Consider the following 26,367-nt stretch of genomic DNA (forward strand, 5'->3'; position numbering starts at 1 on the left):
ATTTTGAATTTGTAGTTCAAAAATCATTTTAGCATAATCCAAATATTTTTAAAAAACGTTTTGCAATTTTATTCGATAATTTTTTTAAGTGCTCACAATTATTTTTGGCACTAAACAAGAACATTTTCTTTATTGGTTTGAAACAGTCGAAGAAGACATGCGAAAAAAAAAAACAATTTAGCACACGCAAAAACTTATTACTAACAAATACGAATTGGAAACATCCGAAACAGTTTCAACATGATACGGTATAATATAAGATAGCTAGCTACATAGATTTAGTATACACACAGTTATAATATATAATTTACATAACAGAATGTACAATACGCTTTAGGCAAAAACATGTACATACATACATATTTAAACATTGTAAACAATAAACATTTATATAAATATGGATTACGAGCCATTTGCACTTAACTATAGGCCTAAGCTAATTAATTAAACGTCAACAAAACATTAAACCAATACGAAATTCAAATGCAATGCAATGCAATTAATATCAAGAGCGCCTTTAAATGAGATTGCCTAGTAAAACAGTTTCGAGTTGGCGGCTCTTTTTAAAATGCCAGCACCGAAATGAACCGTTTAATAATTTAGCATAGCGATTAAGAACAAGCGATTGGCACCCAAGCTAGCTAAAACATTGGAATATCTATTGTAACGAGTAAGTTGTCAACATGGCCGAGAGGCCTACTGTCACTGTTAGTCTGAGTTGGTTAGCGAGCTGCGTTGCGATTCCAGCGTATTTGAGTCGTTGCGCTGGCGCAACATGCGTGGCTGACTGGCAGCAAAGTTGGAAAAGTCCTTCATCACATCCTTATACGTCTCATCCTCGCCATTATACTCATCGCTCAGACCGATCTCGTCGTTGAGACGTGTTAGGCGTAGACTATAAAGAGATAAAAAACTATATCTTAGTAAGGCGTCCACATTCAGTGTAAGAAACCTTTCAACTTACAGCGTCACGATGTCCGCATTCTTCTGTTCAACGGCAATATCCAGCGCCTTTTTGCCATCACTGGAGGCCAGATCATAAGCAGCCTTGTGTTTTAGCAGTAAATACACCTGTGCAATGTGTCCTTTGGCCGTGGATATATGTAGTGCGCTGTAGCCAAGCTCATCGACTGCATCAATCGCAGCTCCATTCAGAAGCAAATACTCACAAGCCATCACCGACCCAGAGAGCACTGCCTGATGCAGAAAGGAACGCTGACGGTCCTGTACATTCTTCCAGTTCTTGTCGGCGCCCAGAGCAAAGGCCATGCACATAACAGGTAGATTATGCACAACAGCTGCTTTGTAAAGCAACAGATTGGCATCTAACTGCGTGAAGGGCACTTCTTCCGGCATCTCAGCGTCAGATTCGCCTTCAGTACTCTCCTGATCGCTGCCCAAGATACCGGGCGTTTCATAGCGGTCCAAAGCCAAATCATCACCAATTACTAGTAAATCATCGCGCGATATGCTTAGCGACATTGAGGGAATGTTTATCGACTCATCATCATCATCATCGTCCAATTCGTCACCAGTTTTGGCCGTGTTGTATATACTCGGATCATCGCTGAGGGTCTTGGGCAACGGTCTCTGTCGTCGTCGCCTCAACTTTTTCACTGTCCACTTGCGTGTACCGCCCAGCGAGAGTGTCGCACGCTTGCCAAGAAGTCCACCGCCGCCGCTTCTGCCACCACATTCACCGCCATCTTCTGCTGTTTCACCGCTTTCTATGCTTAGCACTTCGGCCGTTTCACTCGACAGCAGATCCTGGGGCTTGGGCATGCCGCAGACAAAACGCCGCTCCACATACTTGGCCTTGATCCAGGCTTCGCGCACTCCAATCTCACATTGCTCTGAGGGTTTCCTTAGCTCACAGTCTTCGCCGATTCGCGCCTCGTAGATACGATTTACGACCTCGTTTCCCAGCTCCATCATTACCTTGACATTCTCAGTCTCCCAAGCGTCTAGTGTCAGGGAGCGCACCTTGCTGTAGTGCACGCCGAGACTGCGATGCACACCTGAGCACTCGATGCACAGCGTTATGCCCAAATTAATGGAAGCCCAGCGGGGATCTGATCCGCGACAGTCGCAGCACTGGGCATTGCCTGGTATCTTAAGAAACTCCTCCCAGTGACTAAACATGATTCATGCATGTTATCTATGTATACAAATATATATATGGATTTATTCACACTTACATTCGTCGCTTGGCAGGTAGCGCATTTGGAGCATTTGTCGACTGTGGTCGTGAGTGATGCGTGGATGCGTGTTGTATGGCTGCGCCAATGCTGTGCTGCAACGCGGAGATCCACAGCGAGAGCATGTCCGCCGAGTCCGCTTGGAGTGTGTGTGACCTATTTTGAAGAGAATCCACTTAATTGTATAATGTAATTGGGGCTGGGAAGGATTACTCACTTGGTTGGCGATATCACCTCAAAGCAGAAGCGGCGATCGCCTTCGTTGACCGGTCGCACGGTACAGATGCGCAAATCCTCCTCCATGACCGAAAACGAATCCTCGTTGCTGCGTTTTCTGGAATGCGAATCCAAATCACTTCAGCGTACGGCACAACAAATCACAATCACAACAACAACACAACAACAGAAATCAGAATACGAGTACAAAATGGCAAACAAATGACGATTTAACCGGCAAGCAAAACGAATGGGAAAAATCAAAAGAAATGTGCAAGATAGAAACTATAGATTTTGCACCCACCTGTAGACCAGCTGATTATCACTGAGGTAGAACCAACGTCTGCACCAGGTCTTGAAACCCTTTGACTTTTTCTTAAACAGATACCCCTCGACATTGTGCGAGGCACTGTTCGTATTCGAATCGCAATAGCGATTCACGCTCATGTGACGATTCTGCATGACCTTTTCCAGCTGCTGATAGTCACCGCGCAGAGCATTCAAATCCTCGCTGATATTCTTGAAGAACTCGTCAAAGTCGTTGCACAAATCAAAGCCCTGATGGTAATAGGTCACGCACGCCTGATAATAGTCCAGCAACTGTCGAAGAGAATACACAACGATCAGCATAAAAACACGTCCACAATTGCTTTTATTTATAAATAATATGAATACACATTGCCCCATATCGGAGACGTTCAACGAACCTGCAACGAGGGCAGTTCACAGCCAACTAAAAATGCTGCCCGGTGCCAACTGACTCAACGCTGATCAATGGGCCAGCGATATCAGAAAAGCACACTACATACATATCCATTAAGAGTGTATCGCGAATATTGCGTCATAAGCACAACAATTGTTGTTGATTTTATTTATTTACGTTAAAGACAATGAGTTTTCATTCACAGTACCCATATCGCCTGACCATAATGTCGATAAGAACTATAAATAATATCAAGCTCTACTTATTTTGCCAAATATTAATTGTATCTTTTGGGAATCTATGAATAAGTATAAGTATGCATTACTTTGTTTGATAGTCCTATCTAAATAGTTTTCTAGTTAAGCCTTACTGGGAATTACCAAGAACTTTCCAGCTTAAGAAAACGATATCCCAAACTCGTTAGCCTGGTCATCATACACTCACATATGAATGTACTTCATTTTTTAAAACAAAACGGTTGTTTCACAGAACAATTTGTCGGTTATCAATTATTTTTATTTTTTTTTTTTGGTTATTTTCGGGTGTTGAATCTAAAAGTCTGTATTGTACTTATATACCCTTATAGAAAATATTGTGATTTTATCATGATCACTTGAATCATGATTCATATTTCACAAAATTAAAATTAAACGAATTTTAATTTTATTATAATGGAAAGCTTGGTACCTTAAATCTGAGTATATCTTAGCATGTCTAATTTCTTATATACCTAATTTCCAGTTAATATTGATTTATTTTCTTAATGTATTAGACTTGATCTTCTGTGGTTTTTACTATTACCTTTTGATGACTATATTAATCTTATTAGTTTTATCAGCACTGACTCCACTCTCGCTTACTAAAAATATATTCAAAATAGATTTTCAGAACTTACCGTAGAGAGTATAGAAGGTACCTTGCGCGCCTGAACAAGCGTTATATAGTTGACATAGTCCAGAGCGGTGTGCTGGAAACAAGACTTGGAGGCAGATAGAATATTTGCAGCCTCCTGGACTTCCTGTGGTCGATTTTTGCTCGCCTGTTGATAAAAGCAGAGATGTTCTTAGGGGCGACAATAATTTCAAATATTTCTACAGTACGCACCTGTGCGTTCTTAATGAGCGCATTGTCGTAGCCCTCGGAGACCTTTAGGAAGTGTCCTTTATAGTCCTTGACCTGGTTAATGTCGTCTTTGACAAACACGTTGAGATTTTTTAACACAGTTCGACTGGCCTGATCCAATAATGTCGTATGAAACTTGTTCATTTCCTATAAAAACGAAAGGACATTTTAATATATAAATTCATAAGGTAGTTGCCTGCCTGGATGACGCACCTGGAAGCAATGAATCAGCTTGCCGAGCGCATTGTGCGCATTTTTATTGTCGAGAAAATGCTGCTGCAGATCCCACAAGGACATCGCGAATGCGCTAAATGTCATAAACAAGCAAGCGGTAAAATGTGCATAAGATAAATATATAATAGAAGAATATAAAGTGCGCAGTTTACCTCTGATTCTTGACATATTCCTTGCCCGAGTCGACGGCCACATTGCACAGCTTGATGATTTTCTCCAGCCTCTGCTCCAAATGCTCAATGTCCGCCTCCTCTTTGGATACAAATTGTCTGTGCCAAAGCAAATGAAATACGTTAGCAAAATCTTCTGGACCCAGCTGTTGTTGTTGTTGTTTGATCGATGTAAACAACGCAAGGCAAGTGCCGATGCTGAAGAAGCACGGAGTCGCTGTCGCAAGTGATTAACGTTGGCCCACTGTGTGCTTAATCAGGGGAATTTTCATCGGGGTGTAGCGAGGGTTTACGGGCCTGCAGGCAATGGCAACTACGTCGCAGTTGCTACTCTTGCTGTTTATTTATGTTGACTCTGTTAATTTATGCCACTTTATTAAAGTGCTGTTTGTGCGTTTAATTAAAGGCGCGCTTTAAAGCCATGCGCAAGAACTGCAGACGTGAAAGATATAGCAAACGTGGACTAAAAAGCAACATATTGTTTATGCTTATTAACTAATTGTCCCTTGCTATAGTTTGCTTGAGTCTTAGTCACAAATGTGTGTAACCTGTCGCCCCATGTGAAAGCTATCGAAATAGCCAAGCTGGGCTGGCAATTAAAAAATGTCTATGGCAGCAAGCGAAAGCTTTTGTCTTTGGGCGAGATTAACCATGGCAAGTCTGTCTTGCCTGGGAGAAATCTTATCAATCAGCGCCGAAAATCGCGTTCAATCGCTTTGCAGAGCAATTAGTAACAACAAATACACGCAAACACACACATGTGCGTGTGTGTGTGTGTGTGTGTGTTTCACATCATGCTGTGCTTGAATGATAAATTCCAAAACACTGACGATGTTGAAGTCAAGTGCAAAGTTTTCTCGATGATGATTAAGCGGCAGCAATATTTGAGCCGCGCTAGAAGGCGTTGCAGGGGGGCAAGGGGAAAGGGGAGGGGGTCTGAGCCAACGAAAGCTGTTGACAGCACGATATCCATGCGGAACCAGTCACGCCAGAAAAAAGCCACTGTCATGGAGCCTAAATGCAAATACCAAATGCCAAATGCGGAAATATAATGCGCAGTGTGTGTTGCCGGAAAGGGGGCGAGGGGGGAAGCGAAGGCTCAGCTCAATACGCACCTGAATCTTGGCGAATCCTTCAGGCACTCCTCAAATTCAATTGTGGCGCGCATTGTTAAGCACACACACGCGACGTAGACTCTGCTCTGTTTTGGTGTACTTGACCTGCAGTATTTGCACTGTTGGCTATTTACACAAATCGCTTAGCGAAATTTTTGGCTTCTTTCAGCTGTTGCTTCTGGCACAAAAATTGATTCAGTTGATTGAAGCGATGCAGTGCCTAGATGCTGGCAGCTGAGTTGCAATGACACGCGCACATTTTTTTCAGGCCGCAGCCACACATGTAAGCTGAGCCACTAATTAATTGACAGCTCGCGTATTTAAAGATAATTTACCAAAATTTGCCACAAAGCGACGCACACAACAAATCGTCGTCGTCTCACTTTCTACTCGCGCTCAATAATGTGCTATTTTTGGACAAAACGCATGGGCAGTGTTGTAAAACAATTGAGTGGCACTTGAGCGCTGTACAGCACTAGCACTGCCTTTGGTTCTTCTGCTTCTTTTGCCTGGTGCTGTTTTTGTGTAATCTAATTTTTCTATAAAAACACAGTTATTATCAATGCACAAAAGTTTTGCATACCATTTGCAAGTGCCAAGTGCTAATTTCTTGTATGAAACTATGGAAGTGAAGCGCTGAATCGTTGTTGAAAGTCGTCGTCGTCGTCGTCGCCGCAGTCGTCGTCTTGTGTTTTTCATTTGTTTACCCTTTGTCTTGTGTTCTTGTTCTACGTGTTTGCGTTCCGTGTTCATATCAACCTGCATAATTCTCTCTGACGTCACAACGCGGCAAACACACCCAGCCAGGAAACGTTGACCTACCTGATCAACCGTACGATCGACCGACCAAGTGACCAATTGGCACAGCGCAGCGGAATGTGGAAGTGCCACAAGTGCGGCAAACCCGTTTACTTTGGTAATTTAAACACCCACATATGCATGTGCTTATATAAATACACACACACACAATCATAAATTCGTGATGTGCATGCCATTTGTTTAAATAACAAACATTCAAATTACATATTTCGATTCAACACAGCGGAACGCAAACAATCACTAGGCTACGATTGGCATCCGGAATGTTTGCGTTGCGAGGAGTGCGGCAAGCGACTTAATCCCGGCCAGCATGCAGAGGTATTAAATTAAAGCCAGCATTTGCTTCAATATGCAATTATTCACATGCATTTCGCTTCCACCTTTTATAATAGCATAAAGGAGTGCCTTATTGTCATGTGCCCTGCTATGGTGCGCTGTTCGGACCGCAGCTTTTTGGTCACGGCACGCGCGTTGAGTCACACAAAAGTTATGGAGTAAAAGGCGCCCAGAAACCAGTCGCCGCTCAGGCTAATGGACCAGCACTGCCACGCGACCACTTGGAGTCTAAGCTGAAGGTCTGACGCATGTGTATAATCTTAAGCAAAGAATCTTAACTAGAAAAGTTTTCGAATTGCAGGTTTACAATCAGTTTTATGACAATAAAAGCCTGGAGATACGCAGTCGCGAAGTGAATAACCGTTTGGTCTTGGAAGGCCCCTTGCGTGTCTTTTGGGGCGTGCAAGGCGTCATTCATCTGAAGGAGGACGATGATCAGCGCACGTTTATAGTGCGCAAGCGCAACTCCTGCCGTACTTCCAAGGCGGCGGATGTACGTTTGAATAAGCCAATTGTTGAAAACCTTTTTATCGTTTTTTTGTTTTTTGTTGGCAAACAGGAAAGCTGTTCAGACAAGGAGAACGAAGCTAGCGACTCGGTGGCACCTCCCACGACCACGGCTAGCGAGATGGATCCACTTTCCACGGACATTTCACTGTCGGAAAGCATGACCTTTGACTCATGCAGTCTTAATGAGATATCCGAGCTGCCGACAACACCTGAAGATGCATCCGCGAATACGACTGGCAGTGGACAGCTGGTAAATGGAAAGCCAAATGCCAACAATGATGACGAGGATATAACAAGTACGGATTCCTCGAGTACACTAATAGGCAGCGGCACGGAGGCAATCACGGCCAGCACCAGCTGCGTGTCAAGTACGTTGCCCTCTAAGTTGGATAATCTGGAGAAATTAGAGTGGGATGATATTGATGACTTGCTGCAAGTGGAGCGGCGTCACAGTGAAAAGGATAAGATCTATGGAACGATGCCCGTCAAGTTGCCCTCCTCTTCGTCGCAATCGTCCAGCGAGAGTTCGCCAAGCAAAACCTGCACGGACAGCACATCTTCTACAAACACGCAAAATAATCAAATAAACTCTGCCTCTTCGCCCACAACGACTACCAATACTACAACAAGCAGTAGCTCAGACAACTTTATGACTGCCACTGGCTCCCTGACTACGCACACCAATACACAAAATACTAGCACTGTGAGCACCAGCAACACCACATTGGAGGACTACAAGACGTCTGACGATGCGACGCTGAAGCCCATGGATTTCGAGGATTTCAAGCGCAGCGTTCATCAGGATTATGTAAATGGTGCAAACTCGTTTCAGGAGCCAAATGATGATACCCTGAAACGTAATCAGCCTATCGATCCCTCTCGCATAAACGACTCCCTGAAGTTTTACGGAGAGAATTCGGCTATGAGCAAGAGCTTTAACTGTGAGCACGCCTTGCGCTCCATTGATCCCACACTGATTAATGACACCATGCATTTGCGCAGTAGCGTTGACTCCAGTCGCTCATCGCAGCGTCAGTACGCTTTGCAGAAGAGTGGCTCTGCTTTTGCCTCCACAGCACCAAGCCGAGAGCAGCATAAGCCGTATGAGCAGGGACGACAGCTCTTCGAAAAGGGCATTAATCGGTCCAAGTCGGGTCCCAGTTGCTTCGTCTATTCCGACAGTGATGATGACGACGATGATGCGACGCTGCGTCCGCATCGTTTGGCCACAGTCCGACGCAGCGATGTGCCTCGGCGTTATATCCAAATTCAAATGAATTGCTATCCCAAAGAAGGTGGAAAGGGCGGTGCCAATGCCGGTGCTGGCGGCAGTGAGAACGAGTCGAGCCGCGCCGACGCATCATCGGTAATATTCAAATTTAATTTATTGAATGAACGAAATTAACTTATAAGACCTGATCGCAGATGAAAGAATCGGAATGCAAACAACATCGACAAAGATTATATGAAGGGAGAGAGTAAGCGGTTGTGCTCAGCCTAGTTTTGCCTTTTTATTATTTCAAAGTTTTTGCCGTACTTATTAGACCGTGACCAAAAGGGTCTCTTTTGATACACTCTTGCAAATGGTTATATAACTGTTGCAAAATTTAGTAGCAGAACCCATAATATTCTTGTATTCTTTATCAGTATCAACATGCGATCAACATTCGTCTGTCAATTTGTTCACCGCAGGCGGCCTTGTCTGTTTTTTAATAAACTCGATCCTCCCATCTACCCTAGGAATTTGTTGAATATATCAGGCGGAGTTCTTATTAGAAAAGACTTTAGTGTGTAATGGTCAATATTTTGAAGAAATTATTTTATTTTGTTTAGTAGGAAAATGCTACTAGAAATATAATTATATGGAGAGCACACATTGCCGTGTGTCTGCAAGAGAACTCAAATGTTCGGCAACCTTAAGATTAGTGTATTTATTTGATTGTTCTTGTATTTAAGTAATTTTCTGCGATTCGACTGATATTCGAGCAGTTGCTGCGTGCTGCAGTCACCGTAACATCTTGTAGCATTGCTAATAGTATCTGTGTATAAAATAATGTGCACACCTATATATGCTTATAATATAATAAAACTCAAGTAACGTTAGGCACGTAAGTTTATTTAAGTTGATTAGAAAATGTACTTTTCCCAAGAATATCGTTATCTATCATAATAATTCTCTCAACCTTTGCTTAGGTGTTAAGCGGTGCTGTGGCTGGCGACGAGCTAACCCAAACGGATGAGCTTTATACGGCCACCGAAGGCAGGGATGCGGCCGATGGCACCGAAACCGCTGCCAATGAGGCGGGCTTGCATGTGAATGAAGATGGCGTTGTCTTGAGAAGACCGCCGCGCACGGGAGCTGCAGCAATCAAGCGACGCAGTGGCAATCGGCGGTCAGTAAAAGAGTTCTAAAGCTGATGCAGCGCATCTTTAAATTGTAACTATTATTTATAGATCCCGCACCAAGCTGAAACGTCGCTGTTCAATCAATGGGCACTTTTACAATCGAGAAACATCGTTTTTTACTCCTCCATATGGGTCTCAAATGTCTGTGTGGGTCTCATCGCTGGTGACCACGCAGGAGGTCATCAATTTGGTGCTAGAAAAGTATAAGGTGGATAGCGCAGCGGAGAATTTTTCGCTGTTCATCGTGCGCGACAACGGCGAGCAGAAGCGCCTCAAGGACAATGAATATCCGTTGATAACGCGCATTACGCTGGGACCGCACGAGGACGTTGCGCGCCTCTTCCTGGTGGATGCGCGTAAAACTGATGAAATCAGGTGAGTGGTCCAGAAAGCGCGTCATGTCCCATATTTATACAACCTGTTGCACCTATGTTTTCAGTAATGAAGTTGCTCAATTTTTAAATCTATCGCTGCCTGAGTGTCGCGCCATTTTGGATCAATATGATCAGGAACTGGCGCGCGAAGTTGTCAAAGTTAAAGAGAGGTAAGCACAAGTTATATTAATTTATTTACAAGCAGATAATGGGCAGCTTTGAAAGTAACTAAAACCGCCCGGACACATATTCAACTTTCGCCCATGCAACCTTAACATTATCCTACATTGTCTACCCTGGGCGAAAGTTGGGTAGACCCATCTTGCATCTAGTCCTGATCAGTTAGATATATATATATATACTGTTTTTTTTTTCAGATACGCGGAACTGCGCCGTCGCATTGTGTCTCGCATGGAATCTCTAAAAGTGCATTTGTAAATGCCAACGGAATCTCCAACTGCATCAATTTTTTATATAGCCATAATGTTAATGCGGCCAAAAAAGCGACAGCAGCAAAGCAATAGTATTCCTTACATTTATTAATTTTCATATAGCATTTAGGCAAAATAACGCATAATTTAGTAAACATTTGGCGCCCCAGTGAACAAAGCAGCCGCTGCCTTGAGCCGCAGTTAATTTTTTGTTGTTGATAAAAAAGTAACTAACAACCACAATCAGGCATTTCCAATTTAGAAAGCGATTAAGACTTGTAACTAACCAAAAAATAATTATTAATCTGCGTACACACACAGACTACCAAACTATTATACTAATTTCTTTGTGTTGAATATCAAAAGATGTATGTTTATGTATTGTTTATTGATAACAACTTTTAAGCCGCGGTAAACAAAAACAGCAAGAGTATGAATTATGAATTATATGTATGTATAGTTTTTATAGCATCAAGTGCGTGAGATTTTTAGCGCAACTTTTATACAGGCCATTCGAGAAAGTTAATTGATTGAAAGCAACAGCAACAATAACTATATGTAATCTAAGATGGACTTGTTGATTGAAAATCATTTGAATATCAAATTAAATGTACAGATTTAACAAACATGTTGATGATCAGATTTCGAACAAAAAGATTCCTTAAGCCTCAATAATTATCTATGCACAACCACAGGCGCAGTGACCCGTGCCAGTTGGCGTTAGACTTTTGCCAGAGCAGAAGTCAATGATGCCATTACAAGTCAAGAAGCTGGTATGGAAGCACACACACACACACACATTGGGGGCCCAGAACGCGGCCTATGTGACTGTGTGTTCGGGACTATTAATTTTAAACTGACAGAGCCTGGGGGCCAACGTGGCTGGGACTTAGTCTTGGCCAAATGCGTCGACTTGGTGGCTGCCTTTGGGCAGCCTGCGTGGCGCTGACGCGTTAAATGCGCACGGGCTATCCCGGTCAGAAGCGTTGGCAATAATCGTGGTGACGGCGTCATCGATTCGGGCCAAGTGTGCCAAGCGCCAATACAGAAAAATCAACAGCCAACGACACTACCAGCAGCAACAACAACAACAGCAACAGCAACAACTGTGGTCCATTTGGAATGTAAACGCGATTTAGGCACTGGGGGCAGGTTCACGACCCATTGGCCAAAATTGCCGCGGCGCAGTTAAGAGACATTGTTGGAGCGGCAAGAGCGCTGGCGACTCGAAAAATAAAATCGATTCTGGATGTTGGTATATCACAGACTCGACTCTCAGCCTTTTATTGTTGCAGGTGGTGGTGTTGCGGCTGCGGCTGGTTGTCGTCTGGAAGCGCTAGTCCCAGCAATGCAAAAATCGCGCGAGAGCAGGCGACGATTGGACGAGGGTGGATTATTGCGCATACGCAGTGGCGTACACTGAAATAAATTGTAGAAGAGAATTACAACTAAAAAGGAGCCGTAGAGTTTTTAAGCTTATGATTGTCTTATAAGAAAATCCAGCATAAATTCGAATATATTTTACTTTCATAGTGCTGAGCAGAATTGTGTAAAGGCGTTCCATGTTGTGGCCCAACCTGACAACCCTATGTAATGTGACAGTTCCATGTGCGCTCTCTTACGTATCCTTGTGGCGCTCTTTTGCCGCTTTCTGCTCGGCTGTCGCAAAATTCCAATGCCGTTTGGGGCCGAGCAATGCAAATCGATGTACGCTCAGTTTACGTTTTGGTCGCGTCGCCTACAGTTCTATTACGTTCCGCAATCCTGCTGCACTGCATCGTTCTGAAACGCCAGCGATTGCACAGCTCAAGTACAAAACTTACACTCACTTGCGTGTGTGCGTCTGTTCGTCTGTTCGTCTGTGTGTTTGTGTGCAAGTGTGTTCGACTGTAGGTGTGCGCGTGTGTGAGCTATCAAATACTCGGATTTGATTCGACTCGCAATTAACATTGCCAGCGGAAGTCGTGAACTATTCGCGTCGCATTTGAGCCGCTTCCGTTAGCGACGCTCCACGTCTCCAGCAAGTACTCTTATCTGGGCGCCGTTCTCATTGCCGCTGCCGCTCCCGTTGCCATGAAGCGTTTGCGTTTGCCGCTCATTGCCAGCGTTTGTCTGGTGCTGGTGTTGATGTCATCCTGTCTGCTTGGCAGCGCCGATGCCAAGAAGAAGAAATACGTTGGCGAAACTGGCGGTGATTTTGAGTTTATTGATGAGGTAAGTTCCAAATTACTCCCAACTGTATATCCAACCTGGCTGTCATCGTGTCCGACTGTCACTTAGTTAATACAACTAAGCAGCTTTCCTCTGTCTACACAAGTGTGTGCGTGCCTGGCTATGCGTGTGCTTGTTTTGGCCCAAATAAAACACATTTGTGCTTTTAGTCAGCGTTTTCTTTGCTTTTAATCGAACTGTTGTTGTTGCTGCTTTAATACTCTTGCACAAAATTAAAAGAGTATATTGGCTGGGATTGTCTTCTTGTCCGTCCGTCTGTACGTAAGCATGTGATTTCTATTGGAGATATTGAAGTGCGCGACTTGAATTTTGGCTTCTTAAATTATATGGCTACGCCAAACGGAACGTGACAAATCGCGAATCTATAGCGTCTACGGTCTTACAGCTATAAAAATCACATAAAGACTACTGATGCGATATATTTAAGAAACGGATGCAATTACATTTTTTATAGCATACATTTGGCGGTCAGCCCAAAGTAAGCTGAACGGCTAAACGCGGTCCGTTGCACCCGAGTGCTAAAATCATAAGCCCGTTGAAAATGGTACTATAGAGATACATTAATAATATATATGCATATATTCTTGATCAGGACGATGAGCTGTCAAACCATTCTATCCGCCTCAGAAATTCCAAGAGAAATATACACTTTCTTATATCATTCCTAGGCAAGTTGATAATTTTCCCGATATCTCTCCATCTATCTCTATCCGCTTAATACAGCAAACTCTGGTAATATTGTGTAGGTTCTCCTATAAACAGAAAGAGTATTTTTCACATTTTTAAGCATCTCGCCCCATTCTCGCAAATTCAATATAAAAACAAATTTAAGCCATGAAGCATTCTAAGAATTGAGATCAAAGCGCGCAGCATTCGGCGTGGGTAGAATATATAAGGAAGTCCGAATGTGCGTGGAACTGGGTCCAGGGTATCTCCTAGACGGTCACTTCCGACTAGAGTGCTGCCTTATGTTTTTTTTTTCCTCTCTGTAATCTCAACTCTCAACTTTGGAAACGCTACTGAGGCTTCACAACAAAACACAGACACTTGCAGCTACTTGGCACAGTCATCCTACCTGCTGCGTGTGTCCAATACGCTCGCTCCTCTTGGCCCAAACGCTTTTCTTGCCAATTACTCACGCAAATCCGATTTGTAGTTGTTGCAGTTTGTAGTTGTTTTTGTCGAGCTGGCAGACAGTAAGCCAGGCACTGGCAACAACCAAGCACCTGGCTAGGCCCCACGGCCTCCAGGTTGGAGTGAGATAGAGAGAAAGAGAGAGAGCGCAAGAAACACTAAAAATCAATAGCTAAAGCATTTGGCGGCCTCGAGTCGTTTGCAGCGCGTAAGCGTAAACTATGAAGTAAGCACTAAGCAGCTTTGAATTTGTCTGCCAACACATAGCCGCCACCCCCCCCTCAACCACTGCCCGCTGCCGCTCCTTGTTGACTGTTAGTCACAGACGCAACGACGTCGTCGCCATTGCTATTTGCATTGTTTTTGCAGCCATTTGCTTCTTCTGTCCAATGCGTCGACATTTTGCTGCTCCGTTCTGTTGTTTCATTTTTGTTGTCGTTTTTTTTTTTGTTGTTTCTTTTCTGTTTTTGGTTTGTTTGCCATTTCAGTTTTATTTCTTTTCGTTTCCTCTCTGCCATCCAGCTCTCTTTTCACTTTTTTTATGCGTGGTCATTGCTGCGTCCCTCTCAATGTATGTCTTTGTATGTGTTATGTGTGTGTGCTAATAGGCCCATGCGTATGTGTGCATGTGTCTGTGCTATTAAGCGCTCCCGCCTCTTGCCTCCTTTACGCACACACACACACAAATACACGTCGAGAAGAAATAATATTGCAAGGCTAAAGTTTTTTGAGAAAAAAAAAAAACGAAGAAAAAAGGCATCTGAGTCGAATGTACTAACGCAGAATTTTAAACAGTTGAAAACAGTGCCACATGTGTGAGTGTGGGCGGCTGTGTGTGGGCTATGGGGGAGCGTGTGTAGCACACATAGCAACAAAGCCAATTTTCAGATTCGGCTTTAAAATTACATTTCTTTTACATTCACGAAAACTATTATACATTAATGACATCTTGATTATCATTAACATAGTAGATGATCTAGTGTCCAGCTAAATATGTATATATTTATATAAAAATGTTAGATATTACTTTTTAAGTAAGTACACGCCCGTGGAAAATATAAATCTACCCATCTTGATCTCCACTTCTATTTAAAAATATGTATATGCATGTTAGTCTTCCAGTGAGAATTTCGAAGCTGTAGAATAATATTGCGTTTAATAAGCCTTTGACTTGTATTTGCCATCCAAGAACTTATCAAAAAAAAAATCTCTCAAAGATCTTTGAAAATGAGTTTGAAACCGATTGTGTGGTACAAAAATGTTTCATACAAATGTTTTTCGCGATCCACAAATTCCACAAATGCGGGCGAAATTTCCCAAAACGCCGTTTTAACGTGCACCTTCATCACATAAGGTAAATACAGTAATAATTTCAGCTTCCTAGCTCTTACGGTATGGACTGTGCGTTGATCACAAATCAATTAATCAATAAGTCAGTCAGTCAGTCAGTCATTCAGTCAGTCAGGATAAACAGTTTTATAAATAGAGATTTATAAATATTTTTATTTTACATAAACACAATACATATAAATAAAATTGCATACGCATATCTGTTACATGCATATTTAATTATAGTAATTATCTATAGTTATCACAAAAGATTAAACGACGCATTAATAATAACATGTGGTCCCATTAACTCACACACTCCAAACTAATGGTTCAAAGAATATTTACATAAACATATTGACCTAATTGGCAAACTGTTAATATTTATATAGATTATATAGATATATAGATTACAAGTTACATGTCCCATATCAAATCCTATAGGACTCATAACAGGAGATCTTATAAACAAGCATCTCTTTTGATTTTGTTTCGTTGTTAAAATAAATAATCAAATCTCGAATTAACATATCTTGAACGATAGAAATTGGATGGACTTTGTGGAAAGCAGACCACGTCAGATTGAAAGGTATAGCTAAAATTCATTAAATTTCAATATTAATTTTTTAACAGTGTGAAAAATTTGTTGCGTTTTGTCTGTTTGTCGTTTTTGTTTCAGCTCAAGCGTATGGTATGTGTCAAAATAAAAAAGGTGCATAAATTTAATTCTTATGGGTTTTTTTTGTTACTTTCCTTTTTTTTTTATGGCTAATCGTATAACATCTTTGGCTCAGACATTTTCCAATGAATTTGATTGTTTATTTAGAAACTTTGTTTTTTCAAGTATTTAGAAATGCCATAAATTATGTGAAAAGTTTTTGTAACCAAATTGTTTTCATTTTCCGAGGGGGCCGAACGAATTGAATTTAATTGAAAAGTTGTCTATGCTGTTTCAAAGAGCAGACACAATGAGCCTGAGAAAATTGTCAAGGATTGCCAATCAGAAGCTGAACAGAAAACAAAGTATAAGGGGGGTGGGGGGGGTGGGGAATAATTGACTGCTTACGAGTGCCAAAATGGCGCTTCTCAATACGAACGGAAAACGTGAAAGTGACATTTCTGATACCCATTTCTTGACATAACTGACCATCAGCATTTTGTGCCAACAAATTTTGCCCGAAATCATGTTAGCTTTCAGCTCGGGCGTGTCCTTTGGTACAGTTCTGATGCTGTTCACTTATAAGCTGGCGCCGCCCACTCAAGCATACAACTAATACAAACGCAAGCGGTTATTTGCTTTCCACACAACGGAAATAATCTGCGGACAGGCAGCCTGAAAGTATGCAGCAGGAAATGCTTATAAGTAATCATAAACTGTTGACATTAATAAAACACATGCTATAATTGCGGACTTGGCCTTAGCTCAGCATATCCCACATGAGCTACAAGTTGAGTTGCGATATATACATATATATTATATATGTACATATATTTCCATTTCGAATATGTAGCTCATTTTGCACGCCCTGCATTTATTATACTATTCATATCGTGCAAATGATAACAAATTAGCTCAAGTCGCAAGGAATTCGCTTGATTTGCTGGCGCGCCCAACTGATATGCTTATTTATTGCTCCAGTTGACTTGAGCCCGGCAGATTCTGGGTGCGTGTGTCTGTGCGTCTAGATGTGCTCCTTGCCATAATCAGCCAGGCAAACAGCATGCCAAGCGCCACAGAAGCACTCGCATCCAACGAACTCCCTCTACCTCTTGTGAGAGACGTCTCTGTCAAGCGCATAAAATGGCAATGCTCATTTCCATCGATTACCAAGAAGCGACGCGCTGTTTGTCAGCAGAAAATAAATCTATGCAATGTGCATTTCACAAGCTAAGCGCACAAAATGTGACTGCAGAATACAATAAAATGCGAATAAAATCAAACGCAGAATTTTTTAGTGCATGTCAATAAACTTCGACTGTGGAATACCCTATGAACACGTAAGATTTAGTTTGTGCCAGAATATAGATTTTTCCTTCTATTATTAATATTATTAATATTCGTATTATTATTATTAATATTATTGATATTCGTATCATTATCGTATTATTATTATTAATTTTATTGATATTCGTATTATTGTTATTATTATTATCATTATCATTATTGTTATTATTATTATAATTATTATTATTATTATTATTATTATTATTATTATTATTATTATTATTATTATTATTATTATTATTATCACAACTTTTGTCTTAATTCAGGTTTATAGTTTTGTATAGAACATAGAACCTAGAACATTGGCATCATATCGTAAATAGAATGTCATAAGTCTGCATATGTTATTTTTTTTGCATTAAATATATAAAATCAATAATTACAGAAAATGGGTCGAACGTGTTTCATGATTAAAGAGCTAAATAACAATGATTATCCGTATTTTTATGTTTATTAATTTTTTTTTTTTTTTAATAAAATTGTTGTTAACTATTTTTTATGGGTTAAGTTTAATCAACCTAAAGGCATTTATTTGAATTATAATTAATGCTCACAAACTTTGAACAACTGTGTCGCAAAAAAAAACTCATTTTACTAAACAACTTTCACTGACAGATATTTTTTAGTGAAACTCTTTTTTTCATAATAATTGTTTCTATTGATCTATTTACATAATTTTTTTTTTTTTTTTCTCAAGTTAAGATAAAGTTTCAGAAGCTCTTAATTGTAACATGATTAATGTGCAAATTCCTACAATTCTTATTGTTTTATCTTTTGCACATTTATGAAAAGTTCTGTGTCTTCTCCAATGTTCTGGTTCTGGCTTGTTTTTTGAACAGCTCAACAGCTTAGTAAATTCTTGTTATTCCGTTAAATCAACTTTAAAAAGTAATCCAATTGATATTGTTAGGATGTAGCTTGTATTCGGAATGAATATCCCATCTATACATTATAGTATACATACATTATTTCCGGCCAAGCACCATAAATAAAGCACGTAAACCCTTTTATTTCACTTTGATTTCAAAAAAATATACACGTCATGCATAATATAATTGTAGTTTTGTACGGACGTATCTACCTTTGCTATGCTTAGAACAGGGCATCATAGGAACTGCAAGTTGATTGCCCAGGGCAGACGGCAGACAAGAGACAGCTGAAACAACAGTACTCTAGCATCCAATCAGTACGTAAAATATGCAAAACTTTCTTTAAATGCGTGTGTGCGTGCTTATGCACTTATTCGTATGTAAATTCTTATGTTCATATGGATATGGGCGTGCAATAAAGTTGATATGCATAATTTTGGTTAAGCCCCACTTAAAGTGGAACAGATCAGACCCACAGCCGCCTGACGAGACATAAATAAGGCAAAAACTAAATCAAAATGTGTATAAATTACGGTTTACTTGTAGCTGACCACGCATCCTACATCCGCCCCAAAACATCCCAACTGCCCACCTACACATGCGAGCGGCCAGTCATGTTGTAGATTCATTTTTACGAGCACATAAAAAGCATATTTTGTGCAAGTTATGCAATAAAATTTTATGCTGCCACACTGTTGCATAAGTGGTGAACATGCTGTAAGGACCTGGAGCAGGACTAACTAGGCGACAATATATAATTTAAGAGGGTTTCTAAAAGTATATGACCCCTTAAGCGCAGTTGACCTAGACCAAATGCTTGTCGTTAACACCTAACTGTTTGGAGTGTTTGATTAAAGACTGTAACAGTGAGTCGGGTTGTTGTGGGGCACGATGGCATATCAAGTTGGATTTTGGTGGCAAGTTCATTTGCATGACAGTTCGCCAATCCCTTGGCTAGATTTGCATATTTGCAGCGAATGTGAATGTGGTTGCCAAAAAAAAAAAAAAAACAACTTACAGGGAACTCACAGCTGCATGCCGCCAAAACTTGCAATTTTCCCACAAACATTTTCCCATGAGTCCTGCCCCGAGCTCTGATGGAAATATGACTCAACTAGACACAACAATTTCTTTTCTTTGCAACTTATAAGCCCGTCGCAAAGTTTACTTACTGTTCATACACTTTGCCACGCCCACGTGCCCAGTTGTGCATTTTTATGTTACATTCTTTATGGCCAGGGGCCACGGTTCCGTTGGCTGATTGTTTCTCCAGGTCTGTTTGTCTCAACTCTCTCTCTCTCTCTAGCGCTCTCCTGCTTGTTTAATTTCTTGGTGGCTGGAGTCGAATGTTGCACGTACACAGCCACATTAGCAAATTGCCCAGTGTTTACAGTGTGTGTGTGTAAGGGTGTGTGTGTGTGCTTCCATGCCTGGCAAATTGCTTGCTCCTTTTGCCAAAAAATGCGGCCAAAACTGTTTATGAAAAAGTCAAGAAGCACTGAGAATGTGCACAAGAAGGCAACGACTACAATAATACACAAAAAAAGGGTCGTATTTGGTGTGCCGAAGATTGAATACTCTTCCTGATGTTCGCCAACATATTCCGGTCTTAGGTAAAAACTTTTCGGCTTATTAAGCATGAATACCAATTTTGTAATAAATAATTATAGCAGAGATTTGAATTTTCTGAATACAATTGTTTTGCTTCTTCCAGAATCATAAGCTCAGTATTTGGTTCAACTGAATATATATATTAATAATAATTTCCTCTATACATTATATCCCTACCCGAAATGATAAACCATCAAAATTTGCTCGATAAATATAATGAATGGGGTTCGAGGTATTTATGCTTGGATGTTAAGTCTCTCTCAATATTGCTTTTTAAATCATTTTTTTATTTTTATTAAAACGCATTAAGAATTCATAATACTTACATACGGCTAGGGTATACAAAATGTGCTGGTGCATGCTGACTTTTGCCTGACTGTTTGCGTGGCATCATTAACAGTTGAGCTGCGATTCATGTTGGCCCCTTTTAAAAGAAACGGAGCAGTTTTATTGGAGCATTCTTTAAAATTTTTCCCATTTTGGTTCGCCAATGCATGCATTAGAGCCATGTACACATGCTTAAGCATATGCATGTGTACAATATCTTGTGTTGGGTTCATCTGGAACTTTTTGGCGCTGTCAGTTGCGTGGCACGTTCTATAAATTCGGTCGTGGGACTTTGCTTGGCTCAATAAGATAAATTAGTTTGCAACGGCAACATAACTTTGATGGCATCAAAGGCAAAACTAAAACATTTTTCTATCTAGGGAGCTGACTCTGTGCCACATCTCAAAACTCAGGCTAACACACACACACACACACACCGAACGCACACGCACATATACGCAGACACGCACACCCGTACGTATATTAATGTACATATGTTTGTTGGCCACTCAGCGCATAACTTGAGCAAACTCATTTTTCACTTTCATATTGTTGTGTGGCAGTGGCAGGCACCGAGCAACCGCCTAAAAGCGCTCCTACTGCTTTTTCAGGAATATATGTATATATAGAGCCATATAGTTGGCTACATATGTGCACCACTTAACTGATTATGTAAGAAGGGACGATTGCGTGTGTTTACTCTCACAGCTGCTGTATTTAACTTTCTTAGCCGGACCGTAACGTGTTAGGTTGTCAAGCTGTGCAAGGTTCCAGCTGTGTAAAGTTTTAATTAATGACTGCTATCGAGTTGGCTGTCCCTTGCCATAATGGACGTTTAAAGGAACCTGCTGTCTATCACTCACAAATCGAAGACATATTCGTTGCCAGCGCCATCAATTAATTATTCAGCCCCCTAGAATATGTCCCTAACATTATGCATTATGGCAGTTAAGCACATGTCAAACGTGTCTCTCGGCCATTTTGGAGTCTGTCGGGCTGCAGTTATTTATGGGCCGCACTGAGACCATTTGCTGACAGCAATTTGGCCAAGGCTTCGCTCTGATTCCGAGACGGCATTGACAAGCGCAAAAAACGTTACAGATTATGCATATTAATTGCTTTTCTTGAGAAACATCCAAAAAGTTTCCCTTCAAACTGTGGCAAAGTCATTTGTTTGGCTTTCACGGCGTATGCGTAATGTGGCTTATTGCTTGTATATATAGTAAAGGTTTTTGTGATGGCGTGTTAGTGTGTGTGTGTATGTGAGTGGGTCTGTTGTTTTGGCAGTGTGTATGCCCGCGGGCCTGCATTGACGTTCCTTACATCAATTTCCATACAAAATCTGAGTGTGCATTACGCATACGCAACGTGGCATATTTGATGATAAAATTGTTGGCATTTCAATTTGCAATACATATTAAATGCCTGATAGCTATTTGCTAATACAAAAGAAAAATAAAATAAAATAACTCAAAATTAAATATATGTAAATAGCAGTAAATATTGTTACTGCACAAAACTCAAATAAGTTATCAAGGTAAATTCGAGAGTTTCGAACTAATGTAAGCTGTGGCTTATACAAGCACACGCACACACACACACACGCGCGCAAATATATATTTGGGCTGCCGCACTGACACATAAGCCAGAAGTTGTAAAAAGTTCATTAAATATTTTACGTAGAGCGTGACAGGTGGGCAGCTACAGTGGGTAGGTGTCACGAAAAATTAAAAGCAGAATATAAGGATTCGGCACGAGCGCCATACGAAATGACATTGTTGCAGCCGAGAGCAGGCAGCATCAGAGACTCACACATTCAGGAGTTGCTGCGCCACATAAAACTTTTTACAGTCGAGCCATTGGTATATCCTTCGCTCCCTTCCTTTCTCTGTGGGCGTACGCATTACCATAAATAAATTATAACGCTCGCTACTCTTGCAGCGAGTTTATTGCATGTGAGCGATAACTTACACACACACGCGCACACATATATACACAGCCAGCTAGAATGAAGAAGAATACAGGCAATGTAAACGGACCAAGGAACAGGCGGCAGATAATAACAGTTGCCAGCTTGATGTAAGCGCAAATGCCTACAGGGAGCAGAGTGGAGCAAAGCTATAAACTTGCGCCAGAGAAGGATGGCTACAGCTAGAGAATAATGGGGCGGATGGCGTTTCTAGTAACTGTAAGCCGCACACACGGTGAATGATAATAATTTACAACATAAAAGCAAAACACAATGGAACACTAGGACACGAAAACGGAACGAAACTAAAAACCAAGCCAAAAATCCAAAACTCGAGCCCATATCAAGTTTTTATCCCACATGCGGGCGTGTCGTGTGTGGGCCACAAAGAATTGCACTTAGCCTCAAAATGCTGCATACAAATTATGCAATTAGTTGAGCCGCAGGCAACTAAAATTGAGACCAAGCCAGATATTATGTGCTTGACAAAGTAAGCGCTAAGCTAAAACTGAAGTTTCCGGCGCTGGCAGTTGTCAAGTCCAGTGAAATTGTCGCTGCCAGCTCAGCTGCGTTGTCTACTTGAGAAATAGTCAAAAATCCCTGACAAATTGTCAACGAAAGTTTTTTGTTGAGCCCTAAACTTTTCAACTGTAGAGCTGTCTGCGCTTGGAAAGTTTTCCCCAAGGGTCTGCCAGGACTGCTGACATGTTCAAGAAATTATTGCTTCTTCATATACGCATGCACACAAAGAAATGAAAACGTTGAAATGAAAACGGGTGGTTAAGAATCTAATGAAAAATATTGCAAGAGACTGGCCGAATTGATTTCCAAGTTTTTCAAGTGGCAATTAGTCCGGACGCTTGCTAGAAGCGTTGAGCACAAAGGAGTTGAAGAAGCTTTGAGTGACAGCACTTAAACTACGTCGTCCTTGCGTATATTCTAATATCTGCATTTTGGTATAGACCAAAGTAAGATTTGACTTTCTTTTGATTTACTTTTGTATTCAATTGCAACGTTCACTTGCTATTTTCTTCTTTTTGCCTTACCTACTAAGTTACAATTAGATGCTCACCCCCTTCTCTCTCTCTGCATGTCCCTATCTCTGTCTCTCTGCTTCTATCTAGCTCTGAGGTTGTCGCTTAGAAGATGGCTTTGTATCCAGCTGCACCCTCAAAAGTTTATGCTGGAATGGCAAAAGTCTGCGGATAGTCAAACAAAAACATAAACGAGACACACACACACACACACACAGATATATAGAGTAGCAGGCAAATATCCAAAATTCTTATTGCTCTAAAAGGAAAAAGAAATGAACGAAGTAAGATATATATGCACAGATATACACATATACATATATATAGGTTAGCATAGGGCAAATAAAATGCCAACGAACGGAAATGAAATTGCAATTGCTGGGCCATGCAGACGACGCCAAGTCGCGACGCGTTCATGCAGAACTTGTGGGTTGGCTGTGGCACACGCAGCTACCTATTGAACGCATCCATTTTGCTTTTACTCTTATTCTGTGTGCCTGTGCGGCTACTATGGCGGCATTTCCATTTCCGCTATGCTCTTACTTAACGCCTCGGTGTATGCAATAAAGTTTGTCACGGATCTGCAGCGCTGGCAAGGACTTAAAAGCAAAGCATGCCCGCGCGGACAGGGCAAAAATTCCTGGGTCGCCAAATCTCCGAGAAGACTAAATCGTGTGCAGGTTTTAAACAAGTAAAGAACGCTTTGGTCGAGTATGCTCGACAACAAAATTCCTAGTACTCCTAAAACAGTTTAAAATTTTGGAATATTGAAGTCTTTGAATTATCAAATACAGCCCAATATGAAGTCCAGGGGTTAGGAGATGCCTCTATCAAGCTGTTACATATATTTACACAAATCCATTATACCCTATTTTACCCTTGTCGAATGGGTAAAAGCGCTCAGAAGGCCGACGTGCAATGCTCTTTAGCAGCTCTAAACGCCACCCAACACGCACACACACATACAGACACACACAGGCACACATACGCACCAGCGCACACACACAAACGCTCATTAGTTTAGCGGTGGAAACGCTGAGAGCAAAGAAAGTGTGCGCCCTGGTGCTAAACAAGTTAATTAGTTTGCCTTTTTCCTATTTTGGTGGCTCTAGCTGCGACGTTTATGTGGCTCGCCATGGGTTAAGAGCACTCTATGTACGTGTGTGTGTGTGTGTGTGTGGCTTAGAGTTTATCTTAATGACAAAATAAATTATTTAGCACACACATACATACTACATACACAGACTCGTACTTCAATTGGCTTTATTTACCACCAGAGAGAAGGAAGGGGCAAAGCCGTGCGGCCGCCGCTCACGCCCCAAATGTCACTTTTAAATGTTGCTATTACTTATGTTTAATATCAGCTCACAGTTTCTTACTGGCAACACAGTCAGGCGGTTTTTAATCGTTGGATCCACACAATGGGGGGCATGCAGAGCTTATGTGGACGCATGATCCATGACACTGGCTGCGAAAATAAAATAAAAATCTTTTTCTTTCAGTATTTATTCTTAGTTAAGTCAATCATATAATTATCATGTATTCCATGTAATTAAAAGTTAGAACAATAAATTTGAACTTTGAACAGGACTTTTTGAATTTCAGTAAAAAGCTTAGCAACAGATTAACAAAGTTTTTACCTATATTAAATCTGAAATATTAATGCATGCAAAATAGTTTCTAACTTTAATCAAATGGCATACTATTAGGCATTAGTAAAATGTTGTCATATTTTATTATACTTATAGAAACATTTTCATTTCAGCAAAAGCTAAATTATTAAATCTGCTTTTAGCTCAACAGACTTACATAAGTAGCTTTTACTTATATTAAATCTAAAATATTTATGCATACAAAATGGTTTCTAACTTTAATTTAATTGCATACAGAGCTGTCAGTAAAGTTTTAACGAGAAATAATTAAATATTAAACTATTGTTATTATTACGAGAGTATGCACACTATGTACTTACGTTTGCATAACTGCCATGCCATGTCAACCATGCAAATCATATTTATTATTTTTTTCTATGAAAAAAGTACAGAATACAAATTCTAATAATAAAAAAACAGTAAGAATTTCCAGGGATTGAGAGAAAATTGCTGTACAAAATTTCTGTTCATAAAACTGGACTGAGTGAGAAAATTTTTAAAATCTCTGCACATATTTAACTAAATCTGAAAAATAGGCAATTTGAATTTCAACTGTAAAAAATGTATTCTGATCAAAGCACTTTCCCGTTTTCCGTTTTCCGTTTAACTTTCGCTGGAACTTAAAAAAGTGTGTATGATTATTCGACTTCCCAAGTCAATTTGTGTTCTTTATCAACTGAATTGTTCATAAGAAAAAATATCGTATTAAAAATGTTCCAAATATTTGAAGCCTTCTAGAAAATGGGGAGCAGAAAAAATGTTGAATATAGATTTCATTTTGAAAGATGTTCAACTTTTGAATAATTTGAAAACCAAGAGATCAGTAACCATTCGTAATGTTTTTGAGTGACTTATAATTGTGCTTGCCCCACTGTGCGCCTGGGTAGACATTAGGTAAGTGGGGATTACAATTACATGCAACGACGCTTCAATTGCCTGGGCGTCGCATAAAAACACTTTGTTGCCGCTGGCAAACAGTGGCACGCAGCGAGTCGGTTGTGTAGATGGGCTGATGCTCGTTTAATCTTAGATTTTAATTGCACGGCTATAACGTTCGCCCCGAAGACAAGGCGTTTTTGAGTTGAAGGCGCGGTCGAAACAGTTGCAAGTAAATAGAATTTAATTACAACATGTTTTGCTTTACATTTTGATTGTTGAATTAATTTTAATACGTCATAAATTTCAGGAACGCAATAAAATGTTCATGGCAAAAGCCTGACTAAGCTATAGCACATTTTTTGGCTTTATAGAGAAAAAACTTTCTGTTCGAACTAATTAGTGTGAGTGGACCATTAAAAAGTTGATCCTTCAGTAATGCCGCGAAAGGGGTCTCGGAGGCAGCGGGGCGGACCGTGCTCTCGCGGCTTAAAGTTTGCACCAAAAAAGTGCTGCACAAAGAAATTAAAATTGAAATATAAAACTTGCCAAAGTTTTCACACACACACGATGATGCTGATGCAAGCAGGCTATAGAAAATTTAAAATGCAAAGCGGGGCTCGCAAAAAAATGAAACTGAATTTCAAGTTGGACCACGCCAGGTGGGCGAATGCACCAAACTTGGCCACAAAAAA

The 26,367-nt window shown here is 40.7% G+C and overlaps 3 protein-coding genes across 6 annotated transcripts in view; 2 read left to right on the forward strand and 1 right to left on the reverse strand.

The window, feature by feature from the left end:
* Positions 1-52: 52 nt before the first annotated feature.
* LOC115764644 (arf-GAP with coiled-coil, ANK repeat and PH domain-containing protein 2) lies at positions 53-6,133 on the reverse strand. Of its 2 annotated transcripts, none has more exons than XM_030707817.1 (10): positions 5,759-6,133; positions 4,626-4,742; positions 4,453-4,546; positions 4,222-4,386; positions 4,013-4,156; positions 2,719-3,014; positions 2,416-2,553; positions 2,199-2,354; positions 965-2,134; positions 53-895 (listed from the first exon to the last, which is right to left on the reverse strand). In XM_030707817.1, exons 1-10 carry the CDS (start codon positions 5,809-5,811, stop codon positions 709-711), a joined length of 2,520 nt encoding a protein of 839 aa, XP_030563677.1. In that variant the 5' UTR covers positions 5,812-6,133; the 3' UTR covers positions 53-708. The 2 variants fall into 2 exon arrangements, with proteins under 2 accessions (XP_030563677.1, XP_030563678.1); XM_030707818.1 differs by having other exon boundaries at positions 54-895; positions 2,416-2,532.
* Positions 6,134-6,271: 138 nt separating this feature from the next.
* Positions 6,272-11,254, forward strand: LOC115764753 (serine-rich adhesin for platelets). 2 transcript variants are annotated; one of them, XM_030707978.1, is made up of 9 exons: positions 6,273-6,674; positions 6,801-6,895; positions 6,970-7,152; positions 7,215-7,406; positions 7,473-8,789; positions 9,617-9,816; positions 9,878-10,204; positions 10,269-10,373; positions 10,581-11,254. In XM_030707978.1, the coding sequence occupies exons 1-9, from the start codon at positions 6,635-6,637 to the stop codon at positions 10,639-10,641; spliced, it is 2,520 nt and encodes an 839-aa protein (XP_030563838.1). In that variant the 5' UTR covers positions 6,273-6,634; the 3' UTR covers positions 10,642-11,254. The 2 variants fall into 2 exon arrangements, with proteins under 2 accessions (XP_030563840.1, XP_030563838.1); XM_030707980.1 differs by lacking the exons at positions 9,617-9,816; positions 9,878-10,204; positions 10,269-10,373; positions 10,581-11,254 and adding an exon at positions 8,849-9,194 and having other exon boundaries at positions 6,272-6,674.
* An 882-nt stretch (positions 11,255-12,136) lies between these two features.
* Positions 12,137-26,367, forward strand: part of LOC115764818 (proteoglycan Cow) — a 65,281-nt gene continuing 51,050 nt past the window's right edge. For both annotated transcript variants that reach the window (XM_030708067.1, XM_030708068.1), the window contains exon 1: positions 12,137-12,848. In XM_030708067.1, coding sequence (XP_030563927.1) covers positions 12,708-12,848 — 141 coding nt within the window. In that variant the 5' untranslated portion in view covers positions 12,137-12,707. The remainder of the gene's footprint in view (positions 12,849-26,367) is intronic.

This window comes from Drosophila novamexicana, unplaced genomic scaffold (assembly GCF_003285875.2).
Source record: "Drosophila novamexicana strain 15010-1031.04,08,12 unplaced genomic scaffold, DnovRS2.1 tig00000870-arrow-arrow-pilon, whole genome shotgun sequence".
Taxonomy (NCBI): Eukaryota; Metazoa; Arthropoda; class Insecta; order Diptera; family Drosophilidae; genus Drosophila; species Drosophila novamexicana.